The sequence below is a fragment of the Ursus arctos genome, unplaced genomic scaffold (assembly GCF_023065955.2).
Source record: "Ursus arctos isolate Adak ecotype North America unplaced genomic scaffold, UrsArc2.0 scaffold_8, whole genome shotgun sequence".
NCBI lineage: Eukaryota > Metazoa > Chordata > Mammalia > Carnivora > Ursidae > Ursus > Ursus arctos.
In genome coordinates this window covers 60,098,376-60,115,878 of record NW_026623100.1, presented here as the reverse complement: position 1 = coordinate 60,115,878, position 17,503 = coordinate 60,098,376, and the positions used below count along the sequence as shown (strand labels likewise).

General features: G+C 40.5%; 1 protein-coding gene across 1 annotated transcript in view; it reads left to right on the top strand.

Moving 5' to 3' along the window:
- The window catches only part of TTC27 (tetratricopeptide repeat domain 27), a 169,225-nt gene extending 154,886 nt beyond the window's left edge, over positions 1-14,339 (top strand). The window contains exons 17-20 of the mRNA XM_026478659.4: positions 4,023-4,220; positions 5,498-5,609; positions 10,060-10,160; positions 14,103-14,339. Coding sequence (XP_026334444.3) covers positions 4,023-4,220; positions 5,498-5,609; positions 10,060-10,160; positions 14,103-14,225 — 534 coding nt within the window. The 3' untranslated portion in view covers positions 14,226-14,339. The remainder of the gene's footprint in view (positions 1-4,022; positions 4,221-5,497; positions 5,610-10,059; positions 10,161-14,102) is intronic.
- Positions 14,340-17,503: the final 3,164 nt, after the last annotated feature.

Here is a 17,503-nt window from a genome sequence, read left to right as displayed (position 1 = left end):
GAGAGCTAAGCGTGGAGCTTGATGATGTGGGGCTCGATCTCATGACCCTGTGATCGTGACCTGAGCCAAAACCAAGAGTCGGATGCTGAACTGACTGAGCTACCCAGGCACCCCAAGTGCTACTTCTGTTTCTTATCTTCCCAGGATATTTACATTAAATTTTTTGGTTAAATGAATGTTCTCTATTAACAGTCTACTGTTAACAGCCTAACAGGCTGCTATGATTAGGCCCTCTTTTTGCTTTTTGTTTTTTATAATGTTAGTAATTGTCTTGGTTTTCATGTTTTCCTCTCTCTTTGTAAGCCTCTCGCCTGAAGTCATAATGTCTCCTGCCTTTCTTCTGCCTTTTTTCTGGATACAGTCACTAACCCTTTGTAATTGCTAAATCCAGTGGAGTCTTCCAGCCCTAAACTTTTATAGCTGTGCTCTTCTTGTTACTTCCTCCTTCCTTGGTTTCCATGACATCACTTTATCCCATCTTTCTGAGCACTCCTTCTTATGCATAGACCCCTGTTCACCCCTGTTGCTTATGCATAGACCCCTGTTTACCTTCCCTTAAGTGTAGTGTTCCTCAGGATTCTATCTGTAATCTGATTCTTAGCCAGCAGAATCTCTTTAGGCAGTATCTGCCATGGTCATGAATGACTTCTATTATCTGTTCATCCTTATAGAACTTTCTTCTAAGCTCATTCAACTGGCCATTTAACAAACAGAGAGTATGCAGACATTTGTCATTCTTCCATTCCTGTTCAAGGTCCCACTCTCTTCTTGTGACATCAGCATGAATTGTGTAGAGGCTTTGGTATCTTCCTGTCTAAAGTTCCCTTCACCCTACCTGCCCCTGTTCACATAGACATGCCACCTCCTAACCTCTTATGTTTCTGTTCCCTTCACACACCACCAAATACACACACACTCTTCTCCAACTTTTCCCCTCTCAAACACCTGCGCTCCCACTCTCCATTTTTATTGGCAAGAAAGCTAAAAGTTTTCTCTCCCCCGTCTCCTCCTATAGGTAAAGTGAGAGGATGGGATGTTGGGTCAATTGTCAGATTGCAGAGAAAGCAAAGTATTTTACTAATTTAGCATGGTTTATTTGTACTTGATAGTAACTATTTTAATAGACCATCCCTTTTAAAATGTATTAATCCTTGAAATGTTTAAAGAATGATCACTTGACTGTAGTGCATATTCATGCAATTTCTTCTGCATTGTTACTTTTAGATTTAAAACCCTGAGTGGGATTGTAATAAGAATTTTATTATTTTAAGAATTGAAACTACACATGTGGTTGTGATGTGAATTTACAAGCAGAGATAAGGTTCTTGTCCAAACAAGAAAGAAAAAACACAATTGAATGTTCTCTTCTCCACTTTTATTGCTGTATGTAATTAGGGCCATGAGTCTGAGCTTACATTCCTAAAAGCTACAGGTGTCAATCATCATTCAGAGACAGCACTCAGAATGAGAAGAGAGAAGCATCAAGCCTGTAAAAGAAGAACCCTCCAAGGAGCCTTAAAAGGGAGCCCATGTGAATCAGCATGTGATTCTAGAGAGTGGTTCAGGATGGCTTGATGTTTATTAATTTTTTTATAATAATAATTTTTTTTATTATATTATGTTAGTCACCATACAGTACATCCCTAGTTTTTGATGTAAAGTTCCATGATTCATTACTTGTGTATAACACCCAGTGCACCATGCAATACGTGCCCTCCTTAATACCCATCACCAGCCTATCCCATTCCCCCACCCCCCTCCCCTCTGAAGCCCTCAGTTGGTTTCCCAGAGTCCATAGTCTCTCATGCTTCATTCCCCCTCTGTTTACCCCCCCTTTCTTCTTCCCTTTCTTCTCCTACCGATCTTCCTACTTCTTATGTTCTATAAATGAGTGAAACCATATGATAATTGTCTTTCTCTGCTTGACTTATTTCACTTAGCATTATCTCCTCCAGTCCCGTCCATGTTGCAGCAAATGTTGAGAAATCGTTCTTTTTGATAGCTGAGTAATATTCCTTTGTATATATGGACCACATCTTCTTTATCCATTCGTCTGTTGAAGGGCATCTCGGCTCCTTCCACAATTTAGCTATTGTAGACAATGCTGCTATGAACATTGGGGTGCATATAGCCCTTCTCTTTACTACGTCTGTATCTTTGGGGTAAATACCCAGTAGTGCGATTGCTGGAGCACAGGGTAGCTCAATTTTTAACTTTTTAAGGGACCTCCACACTGTTTTCCAGAGTGGCTGTACCAACTTGCATTCCCACCAACAATGTAGGAGGGATCCCCTTTCTCCACATCTTCTCCAACATTTGTTGTTTCTGCCTTGTCAATTTTTGCCATTCTAACTGGCAAAAGGTGGTATCTCAATGTGGTTTTGATTTGAATTTCCCTGATGGCTAATGATTTTGAACATTTTTTCATGTGTCTGTTAGCCATTTTTATGTCTTCATTGGAAAAGTGTCTGTTCATATCTTCTGCCCATTTTTTGATTTGTTTATTTGTTTCTTGTGTATTGAGTTTGAGAAGTTATTTGTAGAACTTGGATACCAGTCTTTTATCTGTAGTGTCATTTGCAAATATCTTCTCCCATTCCGTGGGCTGCCTCTTAGTATTTTTGATTGTTTCCTTGGCTATGCAGAAGCTTTTTATCTTGATGAAGTCCCACAAGTTCATTTTATCTTTTGTTTCTCTTGCCTCTGGAGATGTGTCATGAAAAAAGTTGCATTGGCCAATGTCGTAGAGGTTGCTGCCTATGTTCTCCTCTAGGATTTTGATGGATTCCTGTCTCACATCGAGGTCTTTCGTCCATTTGGAGTTTATCTTTGTGTATGGTGTGAGAGAGTGGTCAAGTTTCATTCTTTTGCATGTAGCTGTCCAATTTTCCCAGCACCATTTATTGAAAAGAATAGAGAAAGGACCCAAATTAATAAAATTGTGAATGAAAAGGGAGAGGTCACAACCAACACCAATGAAAGAGGAAGGATCATTAGAAACTTTTATCAACAGCTTTATGCCAATAAATTAAACAACCTGGAAGAAATGGATGCTTTCCTGGAAACCTATAAACTACCAAGACTGAAACAGGAAGAAATTGATTATTTAAACAGACCGATTAATTATAAAGAGATTGAAGCAGTGATCAAAAACCTCCCGAAAAACAAGAGTCCAGGGCCTGACGGATTCCCTGGGGAATTCTACCAAAAATTCAAAGAAGAGATAATACCTATTCTCCTGAAGTTGTTTCAAAAAATAGAAACAGAAGGAAAACTACCAAACTCATTCTATGAGGCCAGTATTACCTTGATCCCCAAACCAGGGAAAGACCCCATCAAAAAGGAGAATTACAGACCGATATCCCTGATGAATATGGACGCCAAAATTCTCAACAAGATCCTAGCTCATCGGATCCAACAGTACATTAAAAGGATTATCCATCATGACCAAGTGGGATTCATCCCTGGGATGCAAGGGTGGTTCAACATTCGCAAATCGATCAGTGTGATAGATTATATCAACAAGAAAAGAGTCAAGAACCATATGATCCTCTCAATAGATGCAGAAAAAGCATTTGACAAAATACACCATCCTTTTCTGATTAAAACACATCAGAGTGTAGGGATAGAGGGTACATTCCTCAATTTCATGAAAACCATCTATGAAAAGCCTACAGCAAATATCATTCTCAGTGGGGAAAAGCTGGAAGCCTTTCCCTTAAGGTCAGGAACACGACCAGGATGCCCACTCTCGCCATTATTATTGAACATAGTACTAGAAGTCCTTGCAACAGCAATCAGACAACAAAACGGGATCAAAGGTATCCGAATCGCAAAGAAGAAGTCAAACTGTCTCTCTTCGCAGATGACTTGATGTTTATTTTTAAAAAATGTAAAGGTGATGTTCCATCAGGTCTCAAGGTTTTTCACTGTCACTGTCATTGATGATGGTGATGGGAGCCCTTTATTTTTTGTTACTTGGTTGTTTGTAGCTTACCAGTTTGTTCTGTGGATTTTTTAAGGTCCTTAAAATTCTGGTCAGGGCAGTAGTGGATGGGATGACTGATCGAAGTGGGGATGTTGCAACTGGCCTCAAAGGAAAGCTGCAGGAGTTACTTGGCAGAGTGACTTCAAGAGTGACGAATGATGGAGAAATCTGGAGGCTGTATGCTGAAGTGTATGGGAATGGGCAGAGTGAAAAGCCTGATGAAAATGAAAAGGTAAGTCCTCTTTCAGTCCTCCTGGGTGCTTGCCTTTTGTTTGAATTATGTGTAGTGGATCTGCTTCCTTGATGTTTGGAGGAAGAGTTAAATAGCTTGAAAGGGAAGATTGATAAGCTCAGGTTTTCCGTTTGGATTCAGAATCTTTACCATAAGCACTTTGAATTGCGGGCAGGTTAAGACTTGTAAGCGTTCATTTTCTTTTTTCTTTCCATGAATTTTTCTTGCATAATTTTTCTCTATTTCCTGCAAAAGGGTCTCCTGCCTCTTCCCGCAACCCAGGGTTGCAGCAAGCCGCTGTTCACATTATTTACCCTCAGCCCTTTCTTCAGGCTCCTTGCTAAAGACTCAGGTAGATGGGGTCCAGGGACAAAAGAAGGTTTAGATCTGAGATAGGGGCCATGGAAGGAAAAAAAAAAAAAGGCGCTAGATAAGAACATCGGAGGAGAGCTTTTAAATGCTTTACAGAGGTTACCCTGTCCCTTTCTCGGAAGTGCATTAGAACACCAGTTACACCCAAGTTATGCCTTTGGCCTATTATCTTAGAACTCAGAGGAGCCCCCAGAGTTTCCAAGGCTAAAATAATTGTTTTCTGTTTTTTTCAAAACGTCCACAACAAATCAAATGTACTCCTTGCGCGAGTTTGGAATTCGCTGCAGTACAGCTAGTCTGTGGGATTCCTGGCCACCTCTCCTCCCTCAGTCCGCCCAGCTTGTCAGCCCAGAGAACACATACGCACACGCACGCACCACACACTCCTACTTTCTGTCCTTCCATTTCTTCTTGAATTACGTGCTCTTGTATATCTGGAATCGGGTCGTCGGAATTCTCTGATCCGTGACTTCTCCCTCAAGAATCTGCGAGGATGGGGCCGTGAAAGAGTGTTTTAAACTTTTGTGAGTATCACGCCTGTCGGTAATTCTGTAGGTGTCGCCAAGTTCATGCCTCTTTCTCTAAACCGGGCTTGTAAGCTGATGGCTACAGATGCTGAGGAAAGGTGTGTGCCCTTCTTCTAGATTTTCAAATCTGGCATCTCTCTTTTTCTGTTTGGAGGGAAGTATCTCTGTCCAGATAAATCCATCTGATTGCTTTTAATTGCTTGTTGCTGTTGGGTATGCATCTGTACCCCTTCTTTGATGAGAATAATAAAGACTGTGCTGCATAACACAGATGCTCGTCTTTCAAGTTGGAATTAGTTCCACATGACTTCCAGGAAACAGAGTTTGAAATGCGAATTCTACTTGTTTTTCTGAACATTGTTCTTTTTCTGTCCTCAGGCGTTCCAGTGTCTCTCTAAGGCATACAAGTGTGACACACAGTCCAGTTGTTGGGAGAGAGATATAACATCATTTAAGGAAGTGGTGCAGAGAGCCTTAGGACTCGCACATGGTATTCGATGTAACGCTTGATATCCCTGCCACGGTTTAATGTATTTTTACTGAAAAAGAATTTGTCAAAAGTGAAGTTCCATTACAAATAAGTTCAGAGTATTTTGTTATATGGAAATTGTCATATTTCATGCAGCAAATCTTTATAAGACCAGCTACTAGGTGGTAAGCACTTTGGAGCAATAGGAGCAAATAGAGGCTGGAGTGGTAGGAAGGCTAGAGGCTTAGATACCGTTGGCATAAGTGACAGGTATTAGGAGACGTGAAGTACCTTTCCAGCTGTGTCTAACCTGCACGCACACAGAGACTGTTTGTGTTGATTGTGTAGTATTAAGGAAATCTGTTAACATTTCCTGACTGATAGTCTTCTTTTATAAATGAAAATATTTTTTCTCAAACACACATAGATTATTGGAGAACATAGCAATGTAAAAGAGCTATGGCATATGCAAAAGAAATAAAAAATATAATCCCATCCCTACCTTTGGGAAACTCAGTGGGTGATATTTGAGGGAAGAGATAACTTTACATACAAGGTTGCATGCCTATTGGGTATATTCCAGATAAAGGCCCCTTTTCATTATTTGCATTAATGAAAACTATACCAGTTAAATTTAATAATGCATTTTTATATTTAGAATTGAATATGGATGTGTGATGCCCTGGGAATGCAGTTCAAATAAAATAATGAAGCCACAGTGTTAAGAACTGAGTCACAGAGACTATGAACCTTTCCTAAAGTCCTCCTCTAACTTCTTTGGCAACTAATAATTACAGTAATTGGGGAGCCAACAGGAACCATAAAGAGGGCAGACCTTTGAGATCAGGAGACTCCAGGACCAGCCCTGCCACGTACTTGCTAGGTGGTGCTGGGTAAATGACTTAACTCCTCTGAGCCTTAGTTCCCTCATCAGTAAAATGGGGGTAATGCCTACCTTCTTGTTACGAAGAATAAATGAAAACATATTTAAACACTTAAGAGTATCTTGCACATGGTTGAAATGTGAATCCCTGACCTCCTCACCCCAATCCTGTTCCTTCTGGGGTAGAGGAGCTGAGCTGTCTGATAAGGCATTCAAAACTAAAAAGAGAAAAATGAAGAACAAGAGTAAAGTTTAACGTGTCTCTAAAGAAGTCACAGAACATTCAGACTGTTTAGAAATGATAATTCTACTTATGGTCTTTGATATCACTGACAAAAAGAATATAAATATCCAATTATCTGGGCCGCCTACCCCTTGACAGATCAGGGAGACATGCTGAACTCTGTCCAGCTGAAATTCAGAGTAGACGAGGTGGAGGTCATTGCTGATAGTCCCATGGAATGTGGCTGCAGTTCACGTGGCTTGTGCTGGCCTCATGGTGGGTGGGCTCAGATGGAATTCAGTCCTGATGCCTTTGGCTTTGATGGATATAGTACCATGTTTGAGGAGACCCATTCCCAGGTGTATTATGTACATAATTATAGCAAGGTGCAATCTCCTTGGAAGAATTTATCTTATCTACTTGAGATTGCCAAACCTAAACAGTTCTGTGTACAGCTAGCTTCGTAACAGCCAAAGCCAAGATATTTTCTGTAATCACTAAGTGATGCTGTTTAAACCCGTCGAATATAAATGCGCAGGTTAAAGAAATAAGTACTGCAGGAAGAAAATCTTCATTTTGTGTCTTAAAGTTGTTTTTAAGCTATTTTGGGCACCGTTTTTTCATCAGGGCAACACTGGGAGAAAAACAAGCTTCTGTTCTTTTAAGTTCCCTCTGACTTTAATGAATTAGGCGTTGGTGTTCCTACAACATTTTAAGCATCTTTGAGTGGATGCTCAGTTTTAGTTTCTGGTGATATTTTAGATTTACGAAGATAAATCTTTACCTTTTCTTTGTTGTTTTTGTAGACCAGTGCTCAGTTGTTATATATTCTCTTTTTAAAATTTTTCTCCCCGGCACTGTTGTCCGCCTTGCTCAATTCTGAAAAAGGAAATAGAACATTAAAAAAAAAAAAATCTCCGCACACACACACATCTCCCCATGACTTACTCCCTTTTGGGTTTCTATTTTTAAGAGTAACCATGTACTTTGGAAGGCTTGATAAGACCCTTCAGTGTCTCTACATAGGGCTTGAGACCTTTCTGTAACAGTGTTGCCATTGTGTATCCATTTGTATTGTCTGGGGGCTATTCATTTCCAGTTTCTGCTATTGTTTTCTGGGAAAGGGTGGGCAAAAGCTGGTTCCTTCTTTGCCATCCAGGACTTTCAAAATAATAGTTATGCATTTTAACTGTAGTTTGCCTGGAGGAAGCACTGCTGTCTTGGATTTCCTGATGATTTGAAACAGCATTTTATTTCTCTGTCTTTCTAGAACTCTTATCTTTGTCTCTAGTGCTTTTTTGTGTGTGTGTGTGCTCAATATTTTATTTTATTTTATTTTATTTTTTATTTTAATTTTTTTTATTATATCATGTTAGTCACCATACAGTACATCCCTGGTTTCTGATGTAAAGTTCGATGATTCATTAGTTGCGTATAACACCCAGTGCACCATGCAATATGTGCCTTTTGGAAATGAGAATGAGCAAGGGATCTAATAGTGGTTTTGTCTTTTTGCTCTGTTTTTTTCCCCAGAATGAAAATAGGATTTAAAAAAATCACAACTGTTTCTGATACATTCCTAGATATTTAACAGCCCATTTAACTACCTCACCCATGGTAGTTACAACTTTCTTCTCCAAAGGGACACAGACATCATAATCTTCACTATCTCCAGGTTGACTGTGCCCTTTGAAAATGAGTTGCATGTTGTTGATTACCATGCATTGTTTCAACCCTTTGCTGAGAAATGTCAAAATCTAATAATCATTTTGAAATGAGAATGTCAAACTTGGTTCTCACCAGCAATGGAAGATAATAATGATAAAACGATTTTGCCAGCACAGGCAATCCCCGCCAGTTGACGAGAGTTTGCATGCAAGAGAAACAACTATTTTCCATTCCTGGTCTAAGATCTAGGGCACTAAGTGACTTCCATTGTTGCACTGTTTAGTGTAGTTTTAAACTAGGATCTGGCTATCGGTCTGCTTTGTGGCAAGCATAATTTATTTTATTTATTTTTTTATAATAATTTTTTATTATGTTATGTTAGTCACCATACAGTACATCCCTAGATTTTGATGTAATGTTTCATGATTCATTACTTGCATATAACACCCAGTGCACCATGCAATACGTGCCCTCCTTAATACCCATCACTGGCCTATCCCAATCCCCCACCCTCCTCCCCTCTGAAGCTCTCAGTTTGTTTCCCAGAGTCCATAGTCTCTCATGCTTCATTCCCCCTTCTGTTTACCCCCCCTTCATTCTTCCCTTCCTTCTCCTACTGATCTTCCTATTTCTTATGTTCCATAAATGAGTGAAACCGTATGATAATTGTCTTTCTCTGCTTGACTTATTTCACTTAGCATAATCTCCTCCAGTCCCGTCCATGTTGCAGCAAATGTTGAGAAATCGTTCTTTTTGATGGCTGAGTAATATTCCTTTGTATATATGGACCACATCTTCTTTATCCATTCGTCTGTTGAAGGGCATTTCGGCTTCTTCCACAATTTAGCTATCGTGGACAATTGTGGCAAGCATAATTTAGAAGAACAAAACCAAAAACAAATCGGTGGAGAGGTATCAGGTGTTGTATTTTTACAGAGCTCTTTACTTGTTCTTATAAAGCATCAATAGCCAGGCCTTCTGCTAAGGGGGATTATGCCCTCTTGATAACTTCACATTTTCAGAAGATGGGCCCCCCACCCTGGCATGCTGAAGGCGGAGTGGTCACCCGTGAGTGACTTCATTCTCTCCCACCCCCTGCTGATGCCAGGCCCATCTCAGCAACCTGAGAGCCCGGGTGTGGTCGCCTTCACTGAATGCAAGCACCTCGGTTGTTGACGTCACTTCTGCCAGGTTGGGCAGGAAGCCCCGAGTAGGAAAATGCAGTTAGAATTGAGCTGTAAATACCTGGGTGTCACTTACGCAGGCTGCTGTCATGGGCAACTGTGAGTCCCTGTTAGGGCCCCGGCGCTCCGGGAGGCTACACTGAAGGTGTGCTACACCTGGTTTTGCCCTCCATGGCCCCTTGTGTTCAGTGAGATTTAGTCTCTTTTTGCCTAATTTCACGTGTGTGTGTGTGTGTGTGTGTGTGTGTGTGTGTTTAGGGTCTCTTCCCGATGATCTGTAACTTACCAAAAATCACCCATTTCCCTCCAAATTCTCCTTTTAGCAATAAGTGTTAAGAAGGATAATGGGGGGAATTATGCATATAATTGTCCTTTTGCCAAAACAAAAACTTTCCATGCGGGAATATTTCTAAAGTCTGTACTATAAAATCCTAATTAAGTCATTGTTTCTTGTACTTGTAAATTATCATTACGAGGGTTTAATTCATGTTTTCTCCCGTATTTATGTTTCAGTGGCTATAAAACACAGTAAAAACAAATCCAGCCCCCAGGAGGCTGTACAGGTGCTTTCTTCTGTTCGACTCAATTTACAAGGCTTGTTATCTAAAGCAAAGGTGAGAGTGAAATGTGAATTAATTCCAAGTGTCATAGGAAAAAGCGTCTCTAGCATGAGCTGACTGCTCTTAAGTCTTCTTTTACATCGGTGATTTTCGGCCCACATTACGTTTTAGGTATCAGCCCCCAGGTGGTCAGTTGTCCTGGTGGGGGTGTTATCGGCCCAGTGGCTAGACCACCCTTCACACGGGTAACTCAGGAGTCTTTGAAATTAATATTTATAATCCAGCCCTACTGCTTTCTTGAATTTAAATTAAAACAATGCTCTTCTTCTTATTGTCACTTTGTCCAAAGTGTGGCATATATGCCACTGATAGCACTTGGCTGAACTTTTGATTTTAACGTATATTTATTTTGGCACATGTTAGAAAAAGTTTAACTAGCACCTCAGACCTACATTTTCATGAATATCATCGCTTATTTTTCATTTTCAGTAATGTTTCCTCTAAAAAAAAGACTTTTATCTAAGTTTAAAAAGTTGATTTAGAGACAAATATTAAGTAGGTAGTATATGGATTTCACAAAGATTAAGGTAGGTGAGTGGCTCAGATTTGACAACTAAAACATTTGCCGTCCATCTACAAATGCCACCACGTGAGCTAGCGCTGGGTTGGGGATGACCGAGTATCCCCGAGGGAACTGGTTTGGAGCCCAGACTCGGAGTGTCTACCTGCGGCAGGTCAGGTATGGGGCGGAGCCTGGGAGATCCATGCAGCCAGGTGGGGATTCCACCTCTGGAAGCAAATGGTAAAGGAACATAGTTTCTTTTCTTTTTTCTTTTTTAAAAAATTTATTTATTTATTTGAGAGAGAGAGAGAGAGAAAGCATGAGCAGGGAGAGGGAGAAGCAGGGTCCCAGCAGAGCAGGGAAGCCCGACTTGGGGCTTGATCCCAGGATCCTGGATCATGACCTGAGCCGAAGGCAGACGCCCAACCGACTGAGCCACCCAGGTGCTCCAAGGAATACAGTTTCTAACACAATTTGGTGCTTTCTTTTCTCATTTTTGCTTGCCTTCACTATTTAATCTTGGGCTGTAAATGAATTCTAATACTTCTGAGAGCAAGGCTGCAGACAGTGAATGTCACTTCTGGACACATGTAAAAACCTTCCCAGAGTATGTATGCCATTTTATTAATTGCTTGATCTTTTCAGATGAGGGCATCATTTTTGCCTTTTCAGATTATTAACTTGTTTTACTATCCCTTTTAATCTGCAAGCTGGAACCCTGGTAGTTTCTAGAATCTACCAGGAAGAACTGTATTTCCTCTTGGCTTGGTAGGATAACTTCAGAATTTTGTATCTCTTGGAAAGCTGCATGAGCTCTCAAAGAAAGTCAAGGTAGCAAGCTTTTCCTCTGACTTCTCTTCTCAAATCGGGAGCTAGGTTTCCTAGTTTTGGTTAGATCACTAACCTCCCCATGATTGTTTATTTCCTCAGGAGATACTCTACTAGTTCCCTCATCTCTGTGCAAAGCTTTTTCTTGTAAGTTATTCATTTTACATAGATTTGTACCTGCAAACGTAAATAGTCTTGTCTGTGCACGTACTGCCCATCCTCCCTTTTGTGGAAGATTCCCAGACATTGAAAATGAGGCCTCAGAACATCATCTATGCTTAGATTTTGTTCTCATTAGATCCCAGCCAGGAGAATTTTCCTCCTGATGCCTCCTTTGAAAGCCTGTTTTGCTAGAATATTTGGGAGTCTCTGATTTTGTAGTAGATCGTATGCCTTTCCAATTTTTTTTTAAACAAATTGGGTTTGCTCAGCTGAATTGCAGTCCCCAAAACACTTTTTTTAGAACACTTTAAATGTTGAAAATGAAATAAGATAGCTCTAGTAAACAGCTCATAGTAAGTTTGGTTTGTACCAATCTCTGATCTTTTCTTGCCAGACCAGGGATTTCATAGAAATAAACTCCTAGAGCCTAGAGACTCACCTGACGTCATCCAGTCCATGCCCTCCCCTTCCTCCCCCACCCCCCCCAGAGCAACTCCTTGCCCCTCAGCACAATGTCACTGCGCAGATATGCTGCAAAGGGCTTAAGGGCTGTTGGAGAAAATTCTGGAGAGCCTGGAGACAGGACAGATTTTACCACTTACATGCTTTGGGATCCTCAGCAAATAATCCATTCTTTCTAAGCCTCAGTTTCTCTTTCCTTCCTCTTTAGTTCATAGGGGAGTGACGCAGATTCATGATGATTTGCAAGCACTGTAATTCGCTATGTGAGTCCAGGTTATTTTTCTAAAAGGTGTTTTCTCTACTGATCACACTGCAGCAGTTCTTAGGTCATTCTCTTAGGAAATGCTGTGTACGGTGTGGCTACACGGTAATGTGACAGATCTTTATAAACATCGATGAAGTCCTGCATTCAGGTGAATGCTCTTGGCTCCAGAAATCACTGTGTGAAACTCTTAAGCTTGTCCCAGTGATTATGCCATCACTCAAAACATCTGCAGGACTCCCTTTTTAGAATAACCCTGAGAACACTTGTCAGGTGCTGTCATCAATGGTGATAGTAAACAGTCATATGGTAATGGTAAACAAGTCATCTAGTCAGGTCTGATGAAAAAGATAGATAGTGGGGCACCTGGGTGGCTCAGTCAGTTAAGCGACTGACTTGATTTCAGCTCAGGTCATGATCTTAGGGTCCTGGGTTCGAGCCCTCTGTCGGACTCCACACTCAGCATGGAGTCTGCTTGAGATTCTTTCCCTCTGCCTCACCCCTACTCTCACACACGTGCTCTCTCTCCAAAATAAAAACATAATAAGAAATAAGTAAAATTTTTAAAAAAGAAAAAGATAGATAGTATGTTGAGTAAATTACATTTCAGATCAACACACACACACACACACACACACACACACACACACACACGGTGGTCGTAAAATCCTGAAGCTTATTTTCTTGGGCGTCTATCCTGGCTCAGCAGGCAGTTCCAAATAGAGAGGCTCTCCAGAACGTCTCAGCTGTGGTGGCATTATCAAAGTATGTTGCATTGTGCCTCCCAAGGCAATTTCTTTTACAGGAATAGGGCACATTTATTTTTATTTTAATATGGTGGGCTTCTTTGCTCTTTCCAAATCTTGATAATCTTTGTGGCCTCTGAGTCCTAAGCCATAATTAATTTTCAAATAATTAGCATGAAGGGATATGATTTGTATGAGCTTGAATGTAAAATATATTCATTTTGCATGTATATACAACGAATAGATTTGTTTTGTTTGGATGAAAAATGTCGATTCATCCTGAAACCATTGTAGGACATTAAAATGAATAACCAGGGGATGCCCGGGTGGCTCAGTTGGTTAAGCATCTGCCTTTGACTCAGGTGATCCCCGGGTCCTGGGATCGAGTCCCACATGGGGGGGGGGGGTCCTTGCTCAGCAGGGAGCCTGCTTCTCCCTCTGCCTGCTACTTGCCCTGCTTGTGCGTTCTTTCTCTCTCTGACATAAATAAATAAAATCTTTAAAAAAAAAAATGAATAACCAGTGTTCAGGGCAACTTTTTTTTTTTCTTCAAAGATTGTATTTATTTATTTGACGGGCAGCGAGAGAGGGAACACAAGCAGGGGAAGTGGGAGAGGAAGAAGCAGGCTTCCTGCTGAGCAAGGAACCCGATGCGGGGCTCGATCCCAGAACGCTGGGATCATGACCCAAGCGAAGGCAGACGCTTAATGACTGAGCCACCCAGGTGCCCCCAGGGCAACCATTTTGAAGAGCAGAGCTCATTTCAATTTACAAGTTCAGGCCTGTTGTCTGATGCCTGGTTTAATTTTGTGGCTTGTGCATTTCCAGGATGGTGAACAGAACAAACATGAACCATAGCTACTACCATGTGGTATTATTAGATACAGCGAATTTTAATTCTGCCCTCTGTACCTATTTTATTTTAAAGAGATTGTCATTGTTTTGATAGTTCTGCTTTGTTCTTTATGTTGCAGCAACTTTTTACAGATGTGGCAAGTGGAGAAATTTCCAGGGAGTTAGCTGATGAAACAGCAGCTATGGATGCCGTTGTCATAGAGCTACAAGGCCTAAGCAACCAGTTTCGAAACCAGTACTGACCATCCCGGGAACAGTTTCTGGAAAAGGAGGTTTCACCTTCTGAATTTCTCTTTTACCTGTGTATCTGAAACATAATTGATTTTTTAAAATAAATTTCTCTTTAATGGCTAAAATTTTTCTTTTGTGATTTTTTCCACGTTTGGACTTTCTGAAGTACATTAATTAAAAGTTCCCTGTTTCTTTAGGCTTAGTTGCAGCTGAATTCAGTATATCATTCTGTATTTCGTCACAAAGAGCAAAAAAAATTGTAGTTTTCTTTTTAACATAGGGTTTATTCTCTCTCAGCCTAAAATGAATTAGATCATCCTTTGGAAAGACTTAGTCTGTAACAGGAAAAAAAAATAGCACACTACAAGTTTGTGGAATCATTAGATTGGCTGCATTATTATCCAAAAGTGATAAAAGGGTAGTTTGAATGATGGAAATCTTTTTCCTTCTTGAGATTTTGTAGTTGTGTCGGAAAGATAGAGGCTTGGCTAAATTAGAAATGTGGGTATACTTTAGCTTCTAAATCAAGAAAATGCAAGAAAAAAAAATGACATAACCCAAATTTTGATTGAGCAATTCAGCACTACTAACCAGGCTGACCCTCCTCATTTTGCAGATTGCCAGCCCTAAAGATGGTCGTTTAATAAGGTGATTATGAGTGAAGACGGCCATAAATCGTGCTGTATTACAAAAATGCCAAAGTCAAATGCTTTCTTAGTAATGTCTGTGGAAACAAATACTGAAAGCAGCAGCTGAGCTTAATAATCTTACTACAAAAGTCATAGTGAGGAATTCTCAGTCCTGGCTTGGGTTGCTGAATTTTGGGTCCTGTGCATCAGTCATTTGACCCTTGCTTTTTATCCATGTTCTTATTTGTAAAATGTGAGTAGTTTCTACCTCTGGCTTCTTTGTGAGTTTCAGCTGCCACTGGAAATTTAAAAATGCATACTCCACATATGCAGGTATTCTGAATGTTAAAAAAACAGTCTTTAAAAACTTTCATGGATGAATTTTAGTTATAAATGCTTACCCGTGCTTTTCCTTTCCTTAACCACTTGCTTCTCTTTTCTAGTACGCTAGTCTAAAAAAAAAGTTGGTGTCTGCCCCAAAGCAGTTTCTTTTAGAGGAGACATAGTAACTATAAGAAAGACCAGTAAAGTGAGCTAGTAGCCTGAGTTAACGTAAATGTCCACTCAAATCTTTTGTGGAAGCTGTTGGAGAGTACGTGGGTAAATGGATGGATGGGTGGACGGATGGTTGGATGAAGTGGGTGCATGGATGGACGGATGGATGAAGTGGGTGCATAGATGCATAGATGGATGGATGGATGGATGGATGGATGGATGGATGGAGTGGGTGGATGGACGGATGGATAGAGTGTGGTTTTAAGATGAACTCAGTACCCAGCTGTGATCCCCAATAGAAAATGGATAGACAAATACTTTGAAGGACAAAGATTTCAGAAATCAAATGGAAGATTGAAGAAGAGTTTCCAAGTATTAGAAGTTTAGTTCTCAGTTTGTTTTCCTTTGGCTTCAAGGTAGAAAGACATGAGTGAGTTGAGTTGTCACAAACCAAGTCACAAAAGGATCGTCTCCTTCCAGGCCTGTTCTCAAATGCTATGTTGAATCAAATTGTCCAGGGTGATGCCCTATACCCTCTTTTATCTTGGAATGATCTCACAAAAGAGAGTACTGTTAAATGTCTTCTTTTAAAGACATAGCTCTGTTAATTATGCTTAATAATCTTCCTTATGTGAATGTTTAACATAATTGAAGAAGGTGTTTGGGGAGGTACTATGGTAAAGGAGGAAAAGTTGGGGTTTGATCAAAATCTCATCTCCACCACCTCCTAACACTTAATACTTAACACTCAGGTACTTAATTTCTTCATCTGTAAAGGGAGTGTGGTGGTAATAGCACCTTTCATCGAGCTTTTAACATCTCTTAGAGCACTTTCAACCCAGCTGCGGAGACAGTAACACAGCATCTTTAAAGTGCTGTATTTCGCTGGCTGTAGGATCTTTGATGCTTCATATTGCTATATTATGATTTAAATGTTTGCTTTTTCCAGACATCTTATCTTTTATCAATTTCAACTTTGCTTTTCGAGTATCACTACTTTTGTTTTTGGCATTACTCTTGTGCATCATCAGCTAGAATATATAAGATGTGATTCTTTAATATTTATTGAGTTCCCATAGCATAAATAATCATGCCAATAGCTACAAGTTATGGAGCTCTCACGATGCACTATGTAGGTCTGCGGGAAACTAAAGCTCACAGACTCTAGAAAGAGAAATAGCCAGAACTCTCTCTACTTGCTATGTTGGGGCTAGCAAAAGCTTCCAGTGGTCTGCTGATTTCTGTCTTCTCTTTATCACAATGGGATGCCTGGAATGTTTGCCTGTCATTGTTTATAAAGTTCTTCAAGGAGAGAAATTCTGTGAAATCTCCGTTCTTAATAGCCTGTGGTCTGTTAAGATTATTATAGTCTTTTTTTTCCCCTTTAGTGAAGCTTTCCAAAGAAGCCGCATAGTACATGGGGGCCCTAACTGCAGAGGAGTTAAGCCCCAATGGAATAAGAAATATCTTCTCTATACCCAAACCTCGAGCTCAGGAAGCTTAGGGAGTGGTTGCTGAGTCTGGGAAGCAGAGCCATGGGGCATGTGTCAAGCGCCGGCAAGGGGGGGGGCTCACAGCTATAGAATCCCGGGTTGGACTTGGAGGTTCCTTTTTAGGGTGAGTGCTTGGCCTTTCCTCAGATGGAGCCTCAGTATGGTAAGGAGGACCCCAAACATTGAGAGCATTGATTTATTTGTATCTCAAGGCTATTCTTCATGCTGTACTTGTTTCTATTGGACCTGCTATCAGTGTGCTATTCGTAAGCAGAAATTTAAGGAAGAAATGATCCTGGGTAGATGTAGTAAGTAAATTCACCTACGTTCCAGACGCCACTCAAAGACTGTGACATAAGCAAAGGTAGGGCTAGTTTGGGCTCTTTGTGACCGTTTATGCAAACTGTGGTAAATCTACTAAGTTAAAACCCTGGGTGAGTCTCATGAAAAGTACTTTTTTCCACTTCTGTTTTTATAACATCCACATCAATCTAAATCACTGTTTAGATAAGGTAACTCTACTTTACAGGCCAAGAGTGAGGAATAAAGCCTGTTAAGTAGATGCAACACACTTCCTTTCTGCCTGTTCGTTCGACAGGCCCTATAGTGAAATGGCAAAGAGCCTTTATTCAAACGGTGGGCGCCATGCTGTGGTGATACAGATGGATTTTT